This window comes from Tupaia chinensis, unplaced genomic scaffold (assembly GCF_000334495.1).
Source record: "Tupaia chinensis unplaced genomic scaffold, TupChi_1.0 Scaffold000494_1, whole genome shotgun sequence".
In the NCBI taxonomy this organism is placed as follows: Eukaryota; Metazoa; Chordata; class Mammalia; order Scandentia; family Tupaiidae; genus Tupaia; species Tupaia belangeri.
Window position 1 is genome coordinate 2,940,189 of NW_006160006.1, and position 14,144 is coordinate 2,954,332.

General features: G+C 56.5%; 1 protein-coding gene across 1 annotated transcript in view; it reads right to left on the reverse strand.

Annotated features, from left to right (window-relative positions):
* The window catches only part of PEBP4 (phosphatidylethanolamine binding protein 4), a 212,409-nt gene extending 201,416 nt beyond the window's left edge, over nt 1-10,993 (reverse strand). Inside the window, exons 1-2 of the mRNA XM_027774943.1 lie at nt 10,813-10,993; nt 5,752-5,878 (exon numbers count right to left, since the gene is read on the reverse strand). Coding sequence (XP_027630744.1) covers nt 5,752-5,878; nt 10,813-10,973 — 288 coding nt within the window. The 5' untranslated portion in view covers nt 10,974-10,993. The remainder of the gene's footprint in view (nt 1-5,751; nt 5,879-10,812) is intronic.
* Nucleotides 10,994-14,144: the final 3,151 nt, after the last annotated feature.

Here is a 14,144-nt window from a genome sequence, read left to right on the forward strand (position 1 = left end):
CTGAGCCCATGGGCTGTGAGGGCACCCGACCTACCAACTGCTCCGACCAGCAGGGGGTCCACAGCACCTCCTCACCCCCACTGATATAGTAAGGGACATGATTACTCTTCTAAAAATCCACAGCCTTTCTCCAGACTCCCGCTCTCTCCAGTGAGACCAGGAGAGTCACCGTAGCATTCAAAATCCATGTGTTCTCCGTCTAAACGGCTCCGACAAAGGCCGGCAGCTATTTTGAAATCCCAGAGGCCCGGGCTGACACACCCAGAGGACGCTGTGAACAGATCTCAGACATGCAAGAGCCCCACACAGACCCTTGCTGAACGGCTGCTCTAAACCCAGGATGCGAGCCCTTGGACGCTCCTCCCAGGTCCCACGTGCCTCTCTGCGGAGCAGCCCACGCAATTCTTTCAAAGACACATTATTTGATCTGAAAAACATCTGGAACCTGTTTCCCCACCTCTTGACCCAGAGCTTCCCGACGACATCAGCCGCCGAGCCAGTGCCCCGCCTGCTGGGCTCCCAAGGGAGCCCTCTGGGCTGGGGTCCGGCCTGCTTTGTTGAGATGCTGCTGGGGTCAGGCTCGGGTCTGACCGGAAGTTCTACAAGCCTGAAGCCAGGCATAAAGGGGACGGAGTAAAGATCAAAATTAGGACACGTCCCAGAATCAGGTAGTGGTGTGGGAGTAACATAATGGGACCACGCGGGAAGGTCCTGGTCCACGTCGCAGGCATGCCAGGAGCACGTGGGATGTGCCTGGGATCTGGGCAGGCTAGGACTGGGGTGGATCGTGGGGTGAGGACCCTGTAGGGGGTGGCTTTCTGTCTCTCGCTCATGGAAAACAATAGTGAATGAACTTTTATTTATCTTAGAGATTTTTGCTAGAGGACCTGTGTGCTTCCAGAGAGACAGAGAGAGAAAGTGAGAAATCACCCCCTGCCCCCCGTAAGATGGCCACATCACAATCCCTTCTCTTCCATGCTCCTCTAGGAATTTTGGGCATGCATGCACACATGCCTGGTGTGATTTTCAAGCCTCCAGGTCTGGGACTCAAACGGCAGACAACCATGTGAGAGTCCAGCACCTTAACCACTATGCTACCTGCTGGCTTGTAAAATAACTTTTTTTTTGAGAGAGAATTTTTGCTATAGAGCACATGCGCTTGCTGGAGAGACAGAGAGACAAAGAGAAACAGAAAGCAAGAAATCACCCCACAAGGGGGATGGCCCGGCTGTAGTCCCTTCTCCTCTAGGGATTTTGGGGATGCATGCACCTGGCATGAGTTTCAAGCCACCAGATCTGGTACTCGAATCATGGTCAGCCATGTGGGAGTCCAGCAGCGTAGCCATTATGGCATCTGCTGATCCGCCGTGAATTAATGTTTAAAAAAGTGGGGAGGGGGGTGTCAGAGCCGGCCTCCGTAGCCTAGTTGCTATGGGAGCAGGATCCCACGTGGCCAACTGTAGTTCAAGTAGTGGCCCTGGAGGCTTGAAAATCACACTAGGGGTGTGCACATGCCCCAGATCCCGACAGGATGAGGAAACAGAGAAGGGACTGTGGTGTGGCCACCACACACACACACACACACACCCGTGCTCTCTCCCCCTCACCCTGTCCCTCTTTGGTGAGCGCATGTGCCCTCTGGCAATGGGGAATTAGGAAGCTCCCTAACGAAGGTGCCTTAGACTAGGCCGTTTGTTGGTCACCTAAATACTACTGACCGACCGTGAGGTTCGTCCTTTGCAGCTTCCCCTCAAATATTGAGTGCTCGTGGGAGCGTAATCACGACCGTTAATGTCCCAGCGTCACGGGAGCGCATCACGGACAAGGCGGGGCTGCTTTGTCTACAGAGCGGCAGGGGCAGGGGCAGGGCCTGGCGCTCCATCATGGTCTGCCCCTGTGTGTGGGTGGCTGAATGTCGCCTCCAGTCCTGCTGTTCCCAGCAATCAGGATGCATGTGAGGGGTGGGGTCATGCGGATGGCAGAGCGGTGGCCTAGAGGGCAGGACCCTGCCAGTGGGGACGGGTTCTTCCTCTCCCCAGCTGTGGCCGGCGTGCCCTGGGGCAGCTCCGTCTTCTCCTCACGGAGGCGGTTCCTACCCTCTTCCTCGCCCAGGGTGGCAGGGAGGATGTGGAAATCCAGAACAGGAAGTTAGAGATGCTGGCAGTCCTCGCTCCCCTTCCACTGGTCCCACTGCGCTCACGGGCACCCCAACAGCCGGCCAGGTGGCCGGGCTGGGATGGGACACAGCGGGGTGACGTTAGCAGACAGGCCAACACTCCCGTGTGGCTGCCCTGCAGAGCACCACCGCCCAGCCCACTGTCCATCTCCCAGAGCTGACCGGTCCCAACGGGCCACCACCTGCCCTCCCTGCTGGCTTCGGCGTGGGCCTTCCACCAACGCCTTCCCACCTGGGCTGAAATACGGGCAGCGGCTCTTCGGAAGTCCTGGAAATGCAGAAAAAGTGCAGCTCCTTCTCCTTCCTCTCCGCAGTGAGCCTCAGCTTCCCTGCCTGCCAGCCGCAGGTCCACGGCCTCCAGCCCCGCCCTCTGCTGCCACTGTCACTCCGCACAGACCTGCCACCTGGCAGCACCCCTGGGCAACACGGTGTCCTCACGTTGAGCGGGCACTGCTGTCCCTGGAAACCTAGTACCCCTCAGTGTCCCGCAGCCGGAGAGAGTACTGACACTGGTTAGCGCACGACGACTGGTGGCGACACCCGCTGTCACCCACTCCTGCGTGTCCCTCAGGCCCCCGCCCAGCCCGTCGCCTTCATCTCCTCTGCCATGGCACTCGTGGTGCCTGCCTCTCCCTCCGGGTGTTGATCCTTCAGCCCCACAAGGGGAGCTCCAACGACCACCTCCCTCAGCCGCGGCGGTACCTCCCTTTCCACAGAGCTAAGGAAAGGCGCCCTCCCACAACCCCTGGCCCACGATGTGCCAGCGCCCCTCTGCCTGGCCTGGAGCCTGGCCAGTGGTTCCCCAGGTCAGCCCATGGGCTCTGGAGTCAGGCAGCTTGGCTTTGGACCACCCTTCCCAGCTCCGCCCTGGGCGGGCTCCTGGCTTTCCAGGAGTTCCTCCCCCTCCACAAACAGCGCCGCCTTCAGAGGACCCAGCCCATCTGCTCACAGTCCCTGTGGGGCTGCCCAGGGCCACCTTTGATTCAGGGATGGGCGTGTGAGCCAAGCCAGACAAATCCTGTGTTATTTCATGGTCTGAAAGGGTCCATCTGTTTCCACTGGGACTGACAGACCAGTCAAACATAAACCCAAGGTTCCTGGGCTGTCTTCGTCATCACGAGGAAACTGTAAATTATAATGGCACAGAAAAAAGGCAGTCTAGGGAGATTCCTGGTGACACCCAGCACCTGGATCCAGCCGTGCCCAAAATTATCCCTGGACTTTTCAGGTTTGCTTTTTTTAGTTAAATTAAAAAAATAATAATAGCCACAAGGTGTGTGCACTCAGCGAGAGAGAGAGAGGGAGGAGCCACCCCACAGTGGGTGTGATCACGCCACAACCCCCTCTCCTCCATCGCCCATCCTGTCTGGATTTGGGGGATGCATGGGCACATGCATCGGGTTTGGGACCCAACTCCCTTACCCACTAGGCCATGAGGCTGGCCCAAGCTAGAGTTTTTAGGTGTGTGAACCTGTAAGTTCTTTGTTCTTTTTTGGTGTAAGCTGGTCTGAGTTGGCTTTTTGTCACTCGTCCCCAACAACCAGAGGTGTAAACTTGCACACTTGACAAACTGATGATACATGAGCAGTACCCCGCGTAAAGTGGCCGTGAACGGTGCTTCGATAACACGCCAAAGTTGCTTCTCAGCATGTCCCGTTTCCGGAACCTTCGGCCCTACAGGAGCACAGTGTTCCTTCTCCTCTCCTTTCCTCTGCTTCACTGAGTCTTCCTTTGTGAAATCCTTACTGTCTCTCCTTCGTGTCTCTATGTCCCGGACCACTCTTCTCCCCACCCGACCCTCGGGCAGAGACAGGATGAGTTTGTCAGCAGTGGGAGAAGTCAGGACACGGCAGGGCGGCGTCTTCTCTGTACTACGTGCCCCTGACCCGGGACAAGCAGCATCCACAAAAGCTAAACCAAGCGAAGACTTCCAAGGGGTGTCAAATCCCTCCCAGGAAGGATGCCAGGTGCTAGAAAAGTCTATGCTGCCATCTAGTGGACATCTGCTGCAATAGCAGCAAGCCGACGGAGCCATCCGCTAGGGCTCCCTCCCCTGGGGCCCGTGAAAGCATCTGCCAACCGCGAACCTCGAGGACGCATGAGTTAATGGCGGTGTCCAGAGTCCTGTCCCACCTGGCAGCAGGTCCTCTTCCCGCCCCGCTCAGCGCCCCTCCACCTCCGGTCTCAAGGGCTAGAATCACAGCCATCTTCCTTTCCCCGCTCCCTTCGACTGTCCGTGGCTGTGCCCAGGCTGAGGCCTCCGGGGAGGAAGGCCGAGTGTGAGCACACGTGTAAACGTGTACGTGAGCACACGCGTGAACGTGTGTGCTGGCATGAGGAGGAGGGAGAGGAGACCTAGAGGCCTCGTTGCGTGCTTGCTCAGCCTCCCAGCGGAAGGGGCATGTGGCAGGTTTGCAAACAGAACCGCCCATCGCTGATACGTGACCTCGGCCTCGGAAACTGTGAGCCACCCCTTCCTGCTTGTTCTCTGACGGTGGAAGACGCGCCAAGAAGGAAAGAGAAAGTGCCCCTCTGCAGCCGTAGCCCGTGCGATGCCCCCTCTGGAGTGTGGCCTCGCTGTGCCAATGTGCTGACGGCAGGCCTGACCAGGGCTGCACCCGGCGAGACCAAGGGCCCGGTGAGCACTCTGCCACACAGACAGAAGGGGCCGGAAGGTCAGCGCGGGTGTGCACACTGGTCCCACCCTGAGCAGCACCTTCTGTTAGGCCCACCCTCTGTGACCTGACGCCTCTAACCTCAGTCTTCCGACCAGAACACAGCAGGAGGCAAGAGGCCAGCCTCCACCTGGCACGCGGGCTCGCTCTGGCCCAGGAGGGGAGGGAGAAAGAGTGGCGAGAAGGTTGGCAGCTGCCCGGTGCCGTCTGGCCCTGGGAGCAGCAGCAGCCCTGCCTCTCACCTCCACGGTCCCTCCCGGCCTGTCCAGAGCCCTGAACCAGGGGACGCTTCCAGAACAGGATGGTACTGACCATGACGCAGTCAAAGAAATCGCTATTTCCAGCTCCTGCACCGCTTTAGTCTTCTGTTTAGACAACTGTGGCCTGAAATGGAGCATGGCTCACTACGACAACCCAGAAGCAAGATGCTCTGACCTCGGCTTGCTGAGCCTAGGGGGAAGTGAGGTCCTCTCACAAGCAAGGTCCCTCCCACTCAAGGGTCATTTCTGAAGGCCCAGCCGCCATATACTGAAGGAAGACTCTCCCTCTGTCCCCCCTTTTCTGTGCTGATTCCAAAGCACACACCAGCTGGCGTCCACGCTGACCTCAGAGCCAGGCTCGGGGCTGCAGACTCAGCCGCGGAGCCCAGGGCAGGGAGCGGGAAGTGACCTGGGTCAGCCCCATTCCCTCACCAGGGCTCCCAGTCTGCAGCCGCCTGCCCCCAGCCTCCTCCCGAAGACCATCGCCGCTCCAGGGAAGACACACCTCACGGCTTCAGCTGCTGGTACCGCCAGACCCTCCCAGATGGCTGTGCGCACGGCTCTGCACTACCCAGGTGAGCAAGCTGGGGGTAGTGAGGATGCGCAGCCCCTCCCCTCCAGGCCAGGCCTGCTCACTCACCTCCAGGGCCCCCGGGAACTTGACAATGGGCTCCGTCCAGGAGGTGATCTTCTGTCTGAAGTTGTTGCAGTCAGGGATGAACATGCAGCCAACGTTCCCCAGCTCTGGGTACAGAACTTCGAGGCCCCTGAGAAGAGAGGGTGGTGGTTGCCCTGTCAGGGTCTTAGGGGACCCTGGGGTCCTAAGGCCTTAGTTGGGCACTGTAGGACATTGTAAAGCCAAACAGGATTAAATTCTAAACCTACTGCTAACCAGTTTATGACACGAGCATTATTTGACCTCCCTGGACATCAGTTTCCTCACCTATAAAAATGAGGGCACTCAAAATCCCGGGGAGAGAGAGAGAGGAGAAGGGATTGCGGTGCAACGTTTGCCGCGAGAGGTGCTCTCTCCTCGGCCCCTGCCTCCCTCTCTCTCAGGCAAGTGCACATGCCCTCGAGTCAAAATAATAAAACGAAATACCATAAAATGCGGTCACTAATAGTACCTACTTCCTAGAGCTGGCTGGAGCGAGGAGTGCCCGCGCTCAGAGCAGGCCTGGCATGTCGGGGGTGGCCGAAACCGTCACAGTGTGACTTCCCGAGGAGAACGTGCATCCCCAGCAAACGTGGCCGGCGTCTGCGAGCAGGACTGGGTTTATAAGAACAGCACGTGTTCATCACTTTTAGGGAAAGTTCTTATTACAGAAAGAAAGGTGCAGCAAGGCATCACGGCCTCCTTCATGGGCAGAGACCTTCCGCTCCCCCAGTCAGGAGCTCGCCATGCCTGGAACCCATCGCTCGCTGAATACAGGCATTCAGAGATGTGTGGGTTCCAGACAGCGACAGAGCACACAACGCACTAAAGTGAGCTGCACGAAATTCTGGTTTTGCAGAGCATTTTAAAAGTTGCACTTACACAACACCGTAGCCATCGTGGGCAGCAGCATTATAGCATTATGTCTAAAGATACAGAGCATATCTTATTTTTTTTTTTTTTGGAGAGGTTTTTGCTACAGGGTGTGTGCGCTCGCCAGAAAGACAGAAAGAGACAGAAAGCAAGAAATCACCCCCGAGGGGAGGGGGCCACACTGCAATCCCTTCTCCTCCGTTCTCCTCTAGGGATCCTGGGCACACACATACACACGCGTGCGCGTGTGCCCGGTGTGAATTTAAGCCACGGGGTCTGGGACTCGAACCATAGTTGACTACACAAGAGTCCGGCGACATAACCATTATGCCAACTGCTGGTCCCATATATATCTTTTTTTCTAGTTAATTTTATTTATTTATTATTATTATTTTTAAATTTGACCGTAGAGAGAAAGAAAAAGCAAGCCCCCAAGGTCTAGGACTTGAATCGTGGTTGTCCATGTGGGAGTCCAGCATCTTAACCACCACACCACCTGCCAGCCCATGCAGTGCATATATCTTAATTAAAAAGACTTTTTAAATTGCTAAAAAAGAAAACAAAAAACCACCACAAATAACCATCTGAGCCTTCAGGGAACCCTCATCTTTTGGGGGGCGGAGGGTCTTGGTTGCTGATCAGGATGACAGTGGCTGAAGACTGGGACGCTGCAGCAATTCCTAAAACTAAGAGCCATGAAGTCTGCTGCATCAGTTGACTCTCCCTTCCATGAAAGATTTGTCTGTAACTCGTGGTGCTGTCTGATGGCATTTTACCCACGAGCAGGATTGGAGCAGTCCTCTCACACCTGCGTGCTCTCTCAGCTCAGGGTGTGCTAGTCTACCCTGTGGTCATTTCGACAACGCTCACGGCATCTTCACGAGAGGAGCCGCCATCTAGAAACCACTTGCTTTACTCATCCATAAGCGTCAACTCCTCACCCACTCGGGTTTATCATGAGGTTGCTGCAGTTCAGGCACATCTGTGGGCTGCACTGCTAGGTCTAGTCCTGTTGCTATTTCCACCACAGCTGCCGTTACTTCCTCTGCTAAAGTCTTGAACCCTTCAAAGTCGTCCACGAGGGTTGGAGTGAACGTCTTCCAAACACCTATTCATGTGGATATGTGTACCTTCTCTCACAAATAACGAAGGTTCTTTTTCTTTTTTTTTAGGATACAGAACGTGCACACATGTGGGGGGGGGCACACTCAACAGGGTCTTTTCACGCTGTGATCCCCTTTCCCCAGCCCTCTAGCTCAGGAGCACCAGCATGTTTTCAGACCAACCCGAGGATCCAAACCCATGCTGGCCATGTGGCTTCCTGCACTGCAGTCCAGGATACTGCAGACTGCACCACCTTGGCTGGCCCTGAATGTTCTCAATTGCATCTAGAATGAATTCTTTTTTATTTTTTAAGAGAGAAATTTTTGTTACAGGGTGCCTGTGCTCACAGAGAGACAGAGACAGAGAGAGAAAGTAAGAAATCACTCCCCCTCGCCCTGGGGGATGGCCACACCACAATCCCTTCTCCATTTTCCTCCTGGGATTTTGGGCATGCATGCACACGTGCCTGGCATGAGTTTCAAGCTGCCAGGTCTGGGACTTGAACCATGGTCAGCCATGTGGGAGTCCAGCGCCTTAACCACTATGCTACCCATTGACTACAGTGAATTCTTTGCAGAAGATTTTCAACATACTATGCCCAGATCCATTGGCGGAATCACAGTAGCTATGGTAGTTATAGTCTTACAAAATGCATTTCTTAATTAATAATCCTTTGAAAGGCTAAATTATTCCTTGATCCACAGGCTGCAGAATAGATGTAGTTTAGCAGGTTTGAAAACAGGAACCTCCTGGGGCTGGCAAGTGGCATGGTGGTTAAGGGCGCTGGACTCCCACATGGCCGACCATGGTTCAAGTCTCAGACCTGGTGGCTTGCTTTCTCACTTTCTCTCTCTTTTTGTCTCTCTCTGATCAAACTGGAAAATAACAATGATAATAATAATAAAGTTAAATAATTATTTTTAAAAAAGAAAATATGCCCTCATTATTAAAAACAAACAAACAAAAACATGAACCTTTCACACCTCCATCAGAGCTATGGAGTGGCCAGTTGCACTGTCAATGACCAGTACTATTTTAAAAGGAGTATCTGTTCCTGAGCTGAAGGTAGCAACCCTGGGCTTAAAATATCTATTAAGCCCTGCTGTAAACAGATACACTGTCATTCAGGCTTTCTGATTCCACTTATAGAGCACAGGCCTGTCTAATTCCTTTTTTTTTTTTTTTAAGAATTACTTTATTTTACCTTATTTATTTAATTTGACCAGAGGGAAAGAAAGAAGGAAAGTAAGAAAGCAAGCCACCAGGTCCAGGACTTGAACCATCATCAGCCATGTGGAAGTCCAGCACCTTCACCATGCCACCTGCCAGCCACAGATTTAGCCTAATTCTTTTTTCTTTTGAGAGGTTTTTGCTATAGGGCGTGTGAGCTCTTCAGAAAGACAGAGAAAGACAGAGAGACAGAAAGCGAGAAATCACTGCCTGGGGGAGATGGCCACGCCGCAATCTCCTCTCCTCCCTTCTCCTCTTGGGATCTTGGGCATGCACGCACATGCACCTGGCGTGAGTTGGGTCTGGGACTCAAACCGCAGTCGACTGCATGGGAGTCCAGCAACACAGCCATTACGCCAACTGCTGGTCCCGAGTGTTGCAGGATGGAAAGCGAGCGCTGGCTTCAACATCAAGGCACCAGCTGCGTTAGCCGCTATCAAGAGCGTCCGCCTGCCCTGTGAAGCCCAGCATCGACTTCTAGCGATGGAAGTCCTAGATGGTCTCTCGTCCAGCAGACGTTGTACCACCTGCACTGAGGATCTGTGTTAGTGCAGCCGCCTCCGTCAGTGTCTCAGTCGGACCTTCCAGAGGACTTGCTGTGGCTTCCACACCAACACGTTGATGTTATGGGATGGCTTCTTCTCCCAAACCTCAGGAACTGCCCTCTGCTGGCTCTATCTAGACTTGTCTTCTGCAACTTCCTCACCCCTCTCGGCCCTCACAGAACTGGAGAGAATTGCAGCCTTGCCCTGGATTAGGCTTTCAAAGAAAGTTGTGGTTGGCTTGCTCTTTGATCCAGCCCCTCTTCTCCATATCAGCAGTAGACTGCTGTTTTCCTATTGACTGCGTTCACTGGAGAAGCCATTTTCGTTTTCTTCAAAAACTTTTCCTTTGCACTCAGAGTTAACTTTCAGTCTATCTAGGCTTTTAATGAACCTTTTCATGAAGCTTAACCACTCCTAGTTTGGGGGGGTTTTTGTTTGTTTTTGTTTTTTGGTTTGTTTTTTTCTTTTAAGAGGATTTTTGTCATAAGGCATGTGTGCTCACCAGAGGGAGAGAGAGAGACAGAGAGACAGAAAGTAAGAAATCACCTCCTGGGGGGTGGCCATGCTGCAGTCCCTTCTCCTCCATTCTCCTCTTGGGACTTTGGGAACCCATGCACACGTGCCTAGCGTGAGATTTAAGCCCCCAGGTCCAGGACTCAAACTGTGGTTGACTAGGTAGGAGTCTAGGGATGTCACCATCTCGCCATCTGCTGGTTCCCACTCCTAGCTTTGGATGTAAAGTGAGAGAGACGTGCAACCTCTCCTTCCACTTGAAAGGAGATGAAGGTGGTGCAGGGTCATGAACTGGCCTAGTCTCAGCATCAGTGTCTGAGGCATCGGCAGGCCCGAGGTGGGGGAGAGGAGGAGATGGCTGGTGGGTGAAGCAGCCGGCACGCACGCGTTTCCTGACGGGCACTCTGTCCAAATACCCCTGCGGCCCAGTAAGGGAGGAAAATATCTGTGCTCCCACACACCTTGTTCCAACTGCCACTTCTTACTCACTTTGCCAGGAGTGCCAGGGGCAGTCCCTGGGTGCCGACCTGGGGACTGAGGCCAGGCCCCATGTTTGAGGCCCACAGCCCTCCCAGTCCCAGAAGACGCGCCCTCTGGGAGGCAGGAAGGAGCCTGTTCCAAAGGCCCTCTCTCGTGCCAGTGCCCCTGCCGTCCTCTGACCAGGTGGTCTCCAGACAGAACGTGTTTTCCACCTGCCCCACAAAAGCGGGCCTGGGAGCTGGTGCCCCTTCTTCCTAAAACACCCTCCCTGAGGCTCCCGTCTCCCCACATCCTGCCTTACCTGCACAGGACGACATCCTCGTCCATCAGGGCCTCGTATTCGCACAGGTCATTTTCTTCCACGTCTCCAGTGACCACCATCAGGAGACCCAGCCACAGGATGGCGGCGGCCAGCCTCATTGTCCAGCCCACAGGCTCCTGGAACAGAGGAGCCTTGAGCATGGGGACCTTCCGCAGGGGGCTCCAGGCCCCTGGCCAGCCCACCCAGACCCACCTGGCCAAGAAGCTCAGTAAGCAAAGGGAGAGGGGTGGCAGCTGCGAGCCTCCAGCTGCTGAGCCACTGCCACGCACCTGGGCAGCCCGGCTGAGGCCCCGCCCCGGTGGCCCGGCAGTGCTGTCACTCCTGCAGGGACGACCTGCTTACATAAGCCTCCTGCCCTGCCCCCGCAGTCAGCTGGCCCAGGGCCTGCCTGCCCCTGGCTGCCAGGCCAGGCCTGGGGCTGTGTGCAGTGCTGGGGCTTGGTCAGCTGCACCTCCAGACCCGGTGACTCTCTGGCCTGCAGTTCCTCCATGGTGGTCTGGACAGCCAGACCTGGGACAGGAGGGACAGCTGAGCAGAGGCGGCTGTGAAGGGCCAGGCAAGGACAGAGGCCCAACCGGTGCACCTTGCTGCCTGCTGAGCTCAACACTCTCCCAAAATATTGGGCTCTGGAGGAGAGGAGGCCCGCATGCTGGTCTCAGTGCCGGGGGTTCGGGGAACCTGCCCGGGACAGCCCGTGGGGCATGGCGGGGACAGTCCTAAGCCTGTGCGGGACTCTGCTGAGAACTCAGTGGCAGGGAGGAGCAGGGGTGGTGCCCAGGGCCTCGGCCGGTGCTCGGTCCTGCAGAGCCAGAGCGGGTCTAGGGTTCTTCCTGGCAACACAGGACCCTGGCTTGGTCCCTACGGGCCACGGTGCCTCCCTAGGACCCCCACTGCCCCTTTCAAAGACAAGCTAAGTGACTCGGCACCCCTGTACCTTTTTTTCTTTTTGGGGAGAGATCTTCGCTATAGGGCGTGTGCTCTCGCCAGACAGAGAGAGATAGAGACAGAAAGCGAGAAATCACCCCCCGGGGGGCGGGGGGGATGGTCACGCCGCAATCCCTTCTCCATTTTCCTCTCGGGGTCTTGGGCAGGCACGCACACACACGTGCCCGGCGTGAGGCTTAAGCCCGGGACGCTAACCGCGGTTGACTACGTGGGAGTCCAGCAACATAGCCATTACGCTAACTGCTGGTTCCCCCCTGCACCTTTTAAGGAAGGCAAGAGCCCAGGCTTGAGGCACGTCAGGCGAGGAGCATTGGGCATGGCGTGTCAGGTGTGGCACGACAGGTGTGGTGCGTCAGGCGAGGAGTGTCAGGTGTGGCGCGTCAGGTGAGGCGCGCAGGCGAGGAGCGTGTCAGGTACGGCGCGTCAGGTGCGGCGCTGCGCGTTCTCTGGGCCCCGCCCTCGTCCTGGCACCTGCGGGGGCTGCAGGGCCGGGAACTGGCCCCCAGGGAGGTTGGACCAGCAGCATAGCAAGGTCCCCTAGGACACCTTGGCACTGCCTGCTCTGGCTCAGATCTGCCACCAGGCGGGTGCCCTCCTCCGGCTATGGACTCTCCACCAGCCCCTGAAGTGTGCCCAGGCTCCCCTCCAGGACACGCTGGGAGCGGCCTGGCTGAGGTGGTCCTGAGGACAGGGCGGCACTGTGCGGTGGTGGGCAAGGTGGGGCGCGCAGGGCAGCCCGACAGCTGCGGTGGTCTCGGAGCTTCCCAGCCCTTCGGCTGCCAGTCAGGCATTCCCTCCAGGGGTGGGCACACTGTGGTCCCCGTCCCCAGGCAGCTCCCAGGGAACGATGCTGCCCAGCGTGTTCAACCTGGCGGCTGCCGGAGAAGCCAGCCCTGCTCGGTGCCGACAGCTCTCAGCACAGACAGGACGGCCGCCTGGAGGCACCGAGCAACACAGCCCAGGGTTGCCCCTGCTCAGCCTTTCCACAGCAATTCCCCCTACTCTCAGGGCCAGCCACTCTCGTCATCCACTCCTCGGCCATCCTTCTGACGTGGGTACTGTCATCGCCCCATGTGACAGCCATGGAGGAGGCCAGACAGGTTAACTAACCTGGACTTGGTCACACAGCTAGGAAGTGGCAGACCTGGGATTTGAACCCAGGTAGTTTGGCTCCAGAGTTCAAGCCCCTCCCACTCTGCTCTACTGCTTCTGATTGCTGCCCTGGTGTCCTTCCACTTACTCCCTCTTTTTCCATCGCCTTTGGGACAAGGCCCAGAACCCTTCGTGGAGCCCGTAATGTCCTGCAAGACCTGGCCCCTCCTTTTCTCCAGCCCGGTGTGGTCACCCTCTCCTCTCGCACCGTCACTCCAGCTGTCCCTCCCATGCTCTGCTGCCCCAGGGCCCTCACCTGCACCGCCCCACCTCCTGCCCCGGGTAGCTGGAATGCCATGTCCTCAGAGAGCCGGGCCTGGCTTCCAGGCCGCACGAGCCCTTGGGGCACCTGGTCCTTTCCATTAGTCATGTTTGTCGTGGACTGTCTGGGAGCTATTTCCTCAGCCTTTAAGCTTGTGGGGTCAGCACGGACCCCGTGCCCGGATCCTGGCCGCCATACCTGGCATATAGTGATGCTTAACACGTGCCACCTCCGCTTCCAACAGCCCTGTTCTCACTTAGCAGCTCCTCGCTCTCCACAAACACCACCCGGAAACCACAGCTGAGGCCGGCCCCTCGCCTTGGCTCCCTTTTGCTCCTCTATCTAACCTCCTCTGCCTTGTCTTCCCGCCCTTGAGAACTGATGACAGGCAGTGCTTTGTGGTATCGTTGAACCTGCTCTTTACCCCAGGACTAAGGACTTAGCTTCACACTTGAACCCACGAACCCGGAGCCATGGTCCAAATGGGAGGCGGCGCCCGCCCCCGCCCACCCCAGCTGCTGTGCCCAGGTGCTCCACTCCTGGACGTCCCCACTCCAGATCCCTCGGTGCCCCCTGCGACCCTACCCACTCCTCTGGCAATAGAGAGAAGGAAGAAGGGAAGGTCGCACCAAGCTCTCGTCCCCTATGGGAACGGAGCGGGTGGAGGGCTGGCTGAGCTAAGCTTACAGGAGTCCTGGAAAACACCCAGAGATTGAGCATCCCCAGGTGAACGCCCAGCTAAGAAAAGCCTCCTTCAGAGGCGTTATTTTCTTTCTCTCTTGATCCTGCTCCTCCCCAGTGCAGCAGCATCTTGGTCTGGAAGAGGCAACAGCTCAATTCCCAGTTCTTGCCCTCAACCCTGAGGGGACAGCACAGACTTCACTGTCACATGCTAAGCTGCCCCAGGGGCTGCCTGCAAGACTACACTCTATTTTGCCTAAACCATACCTCA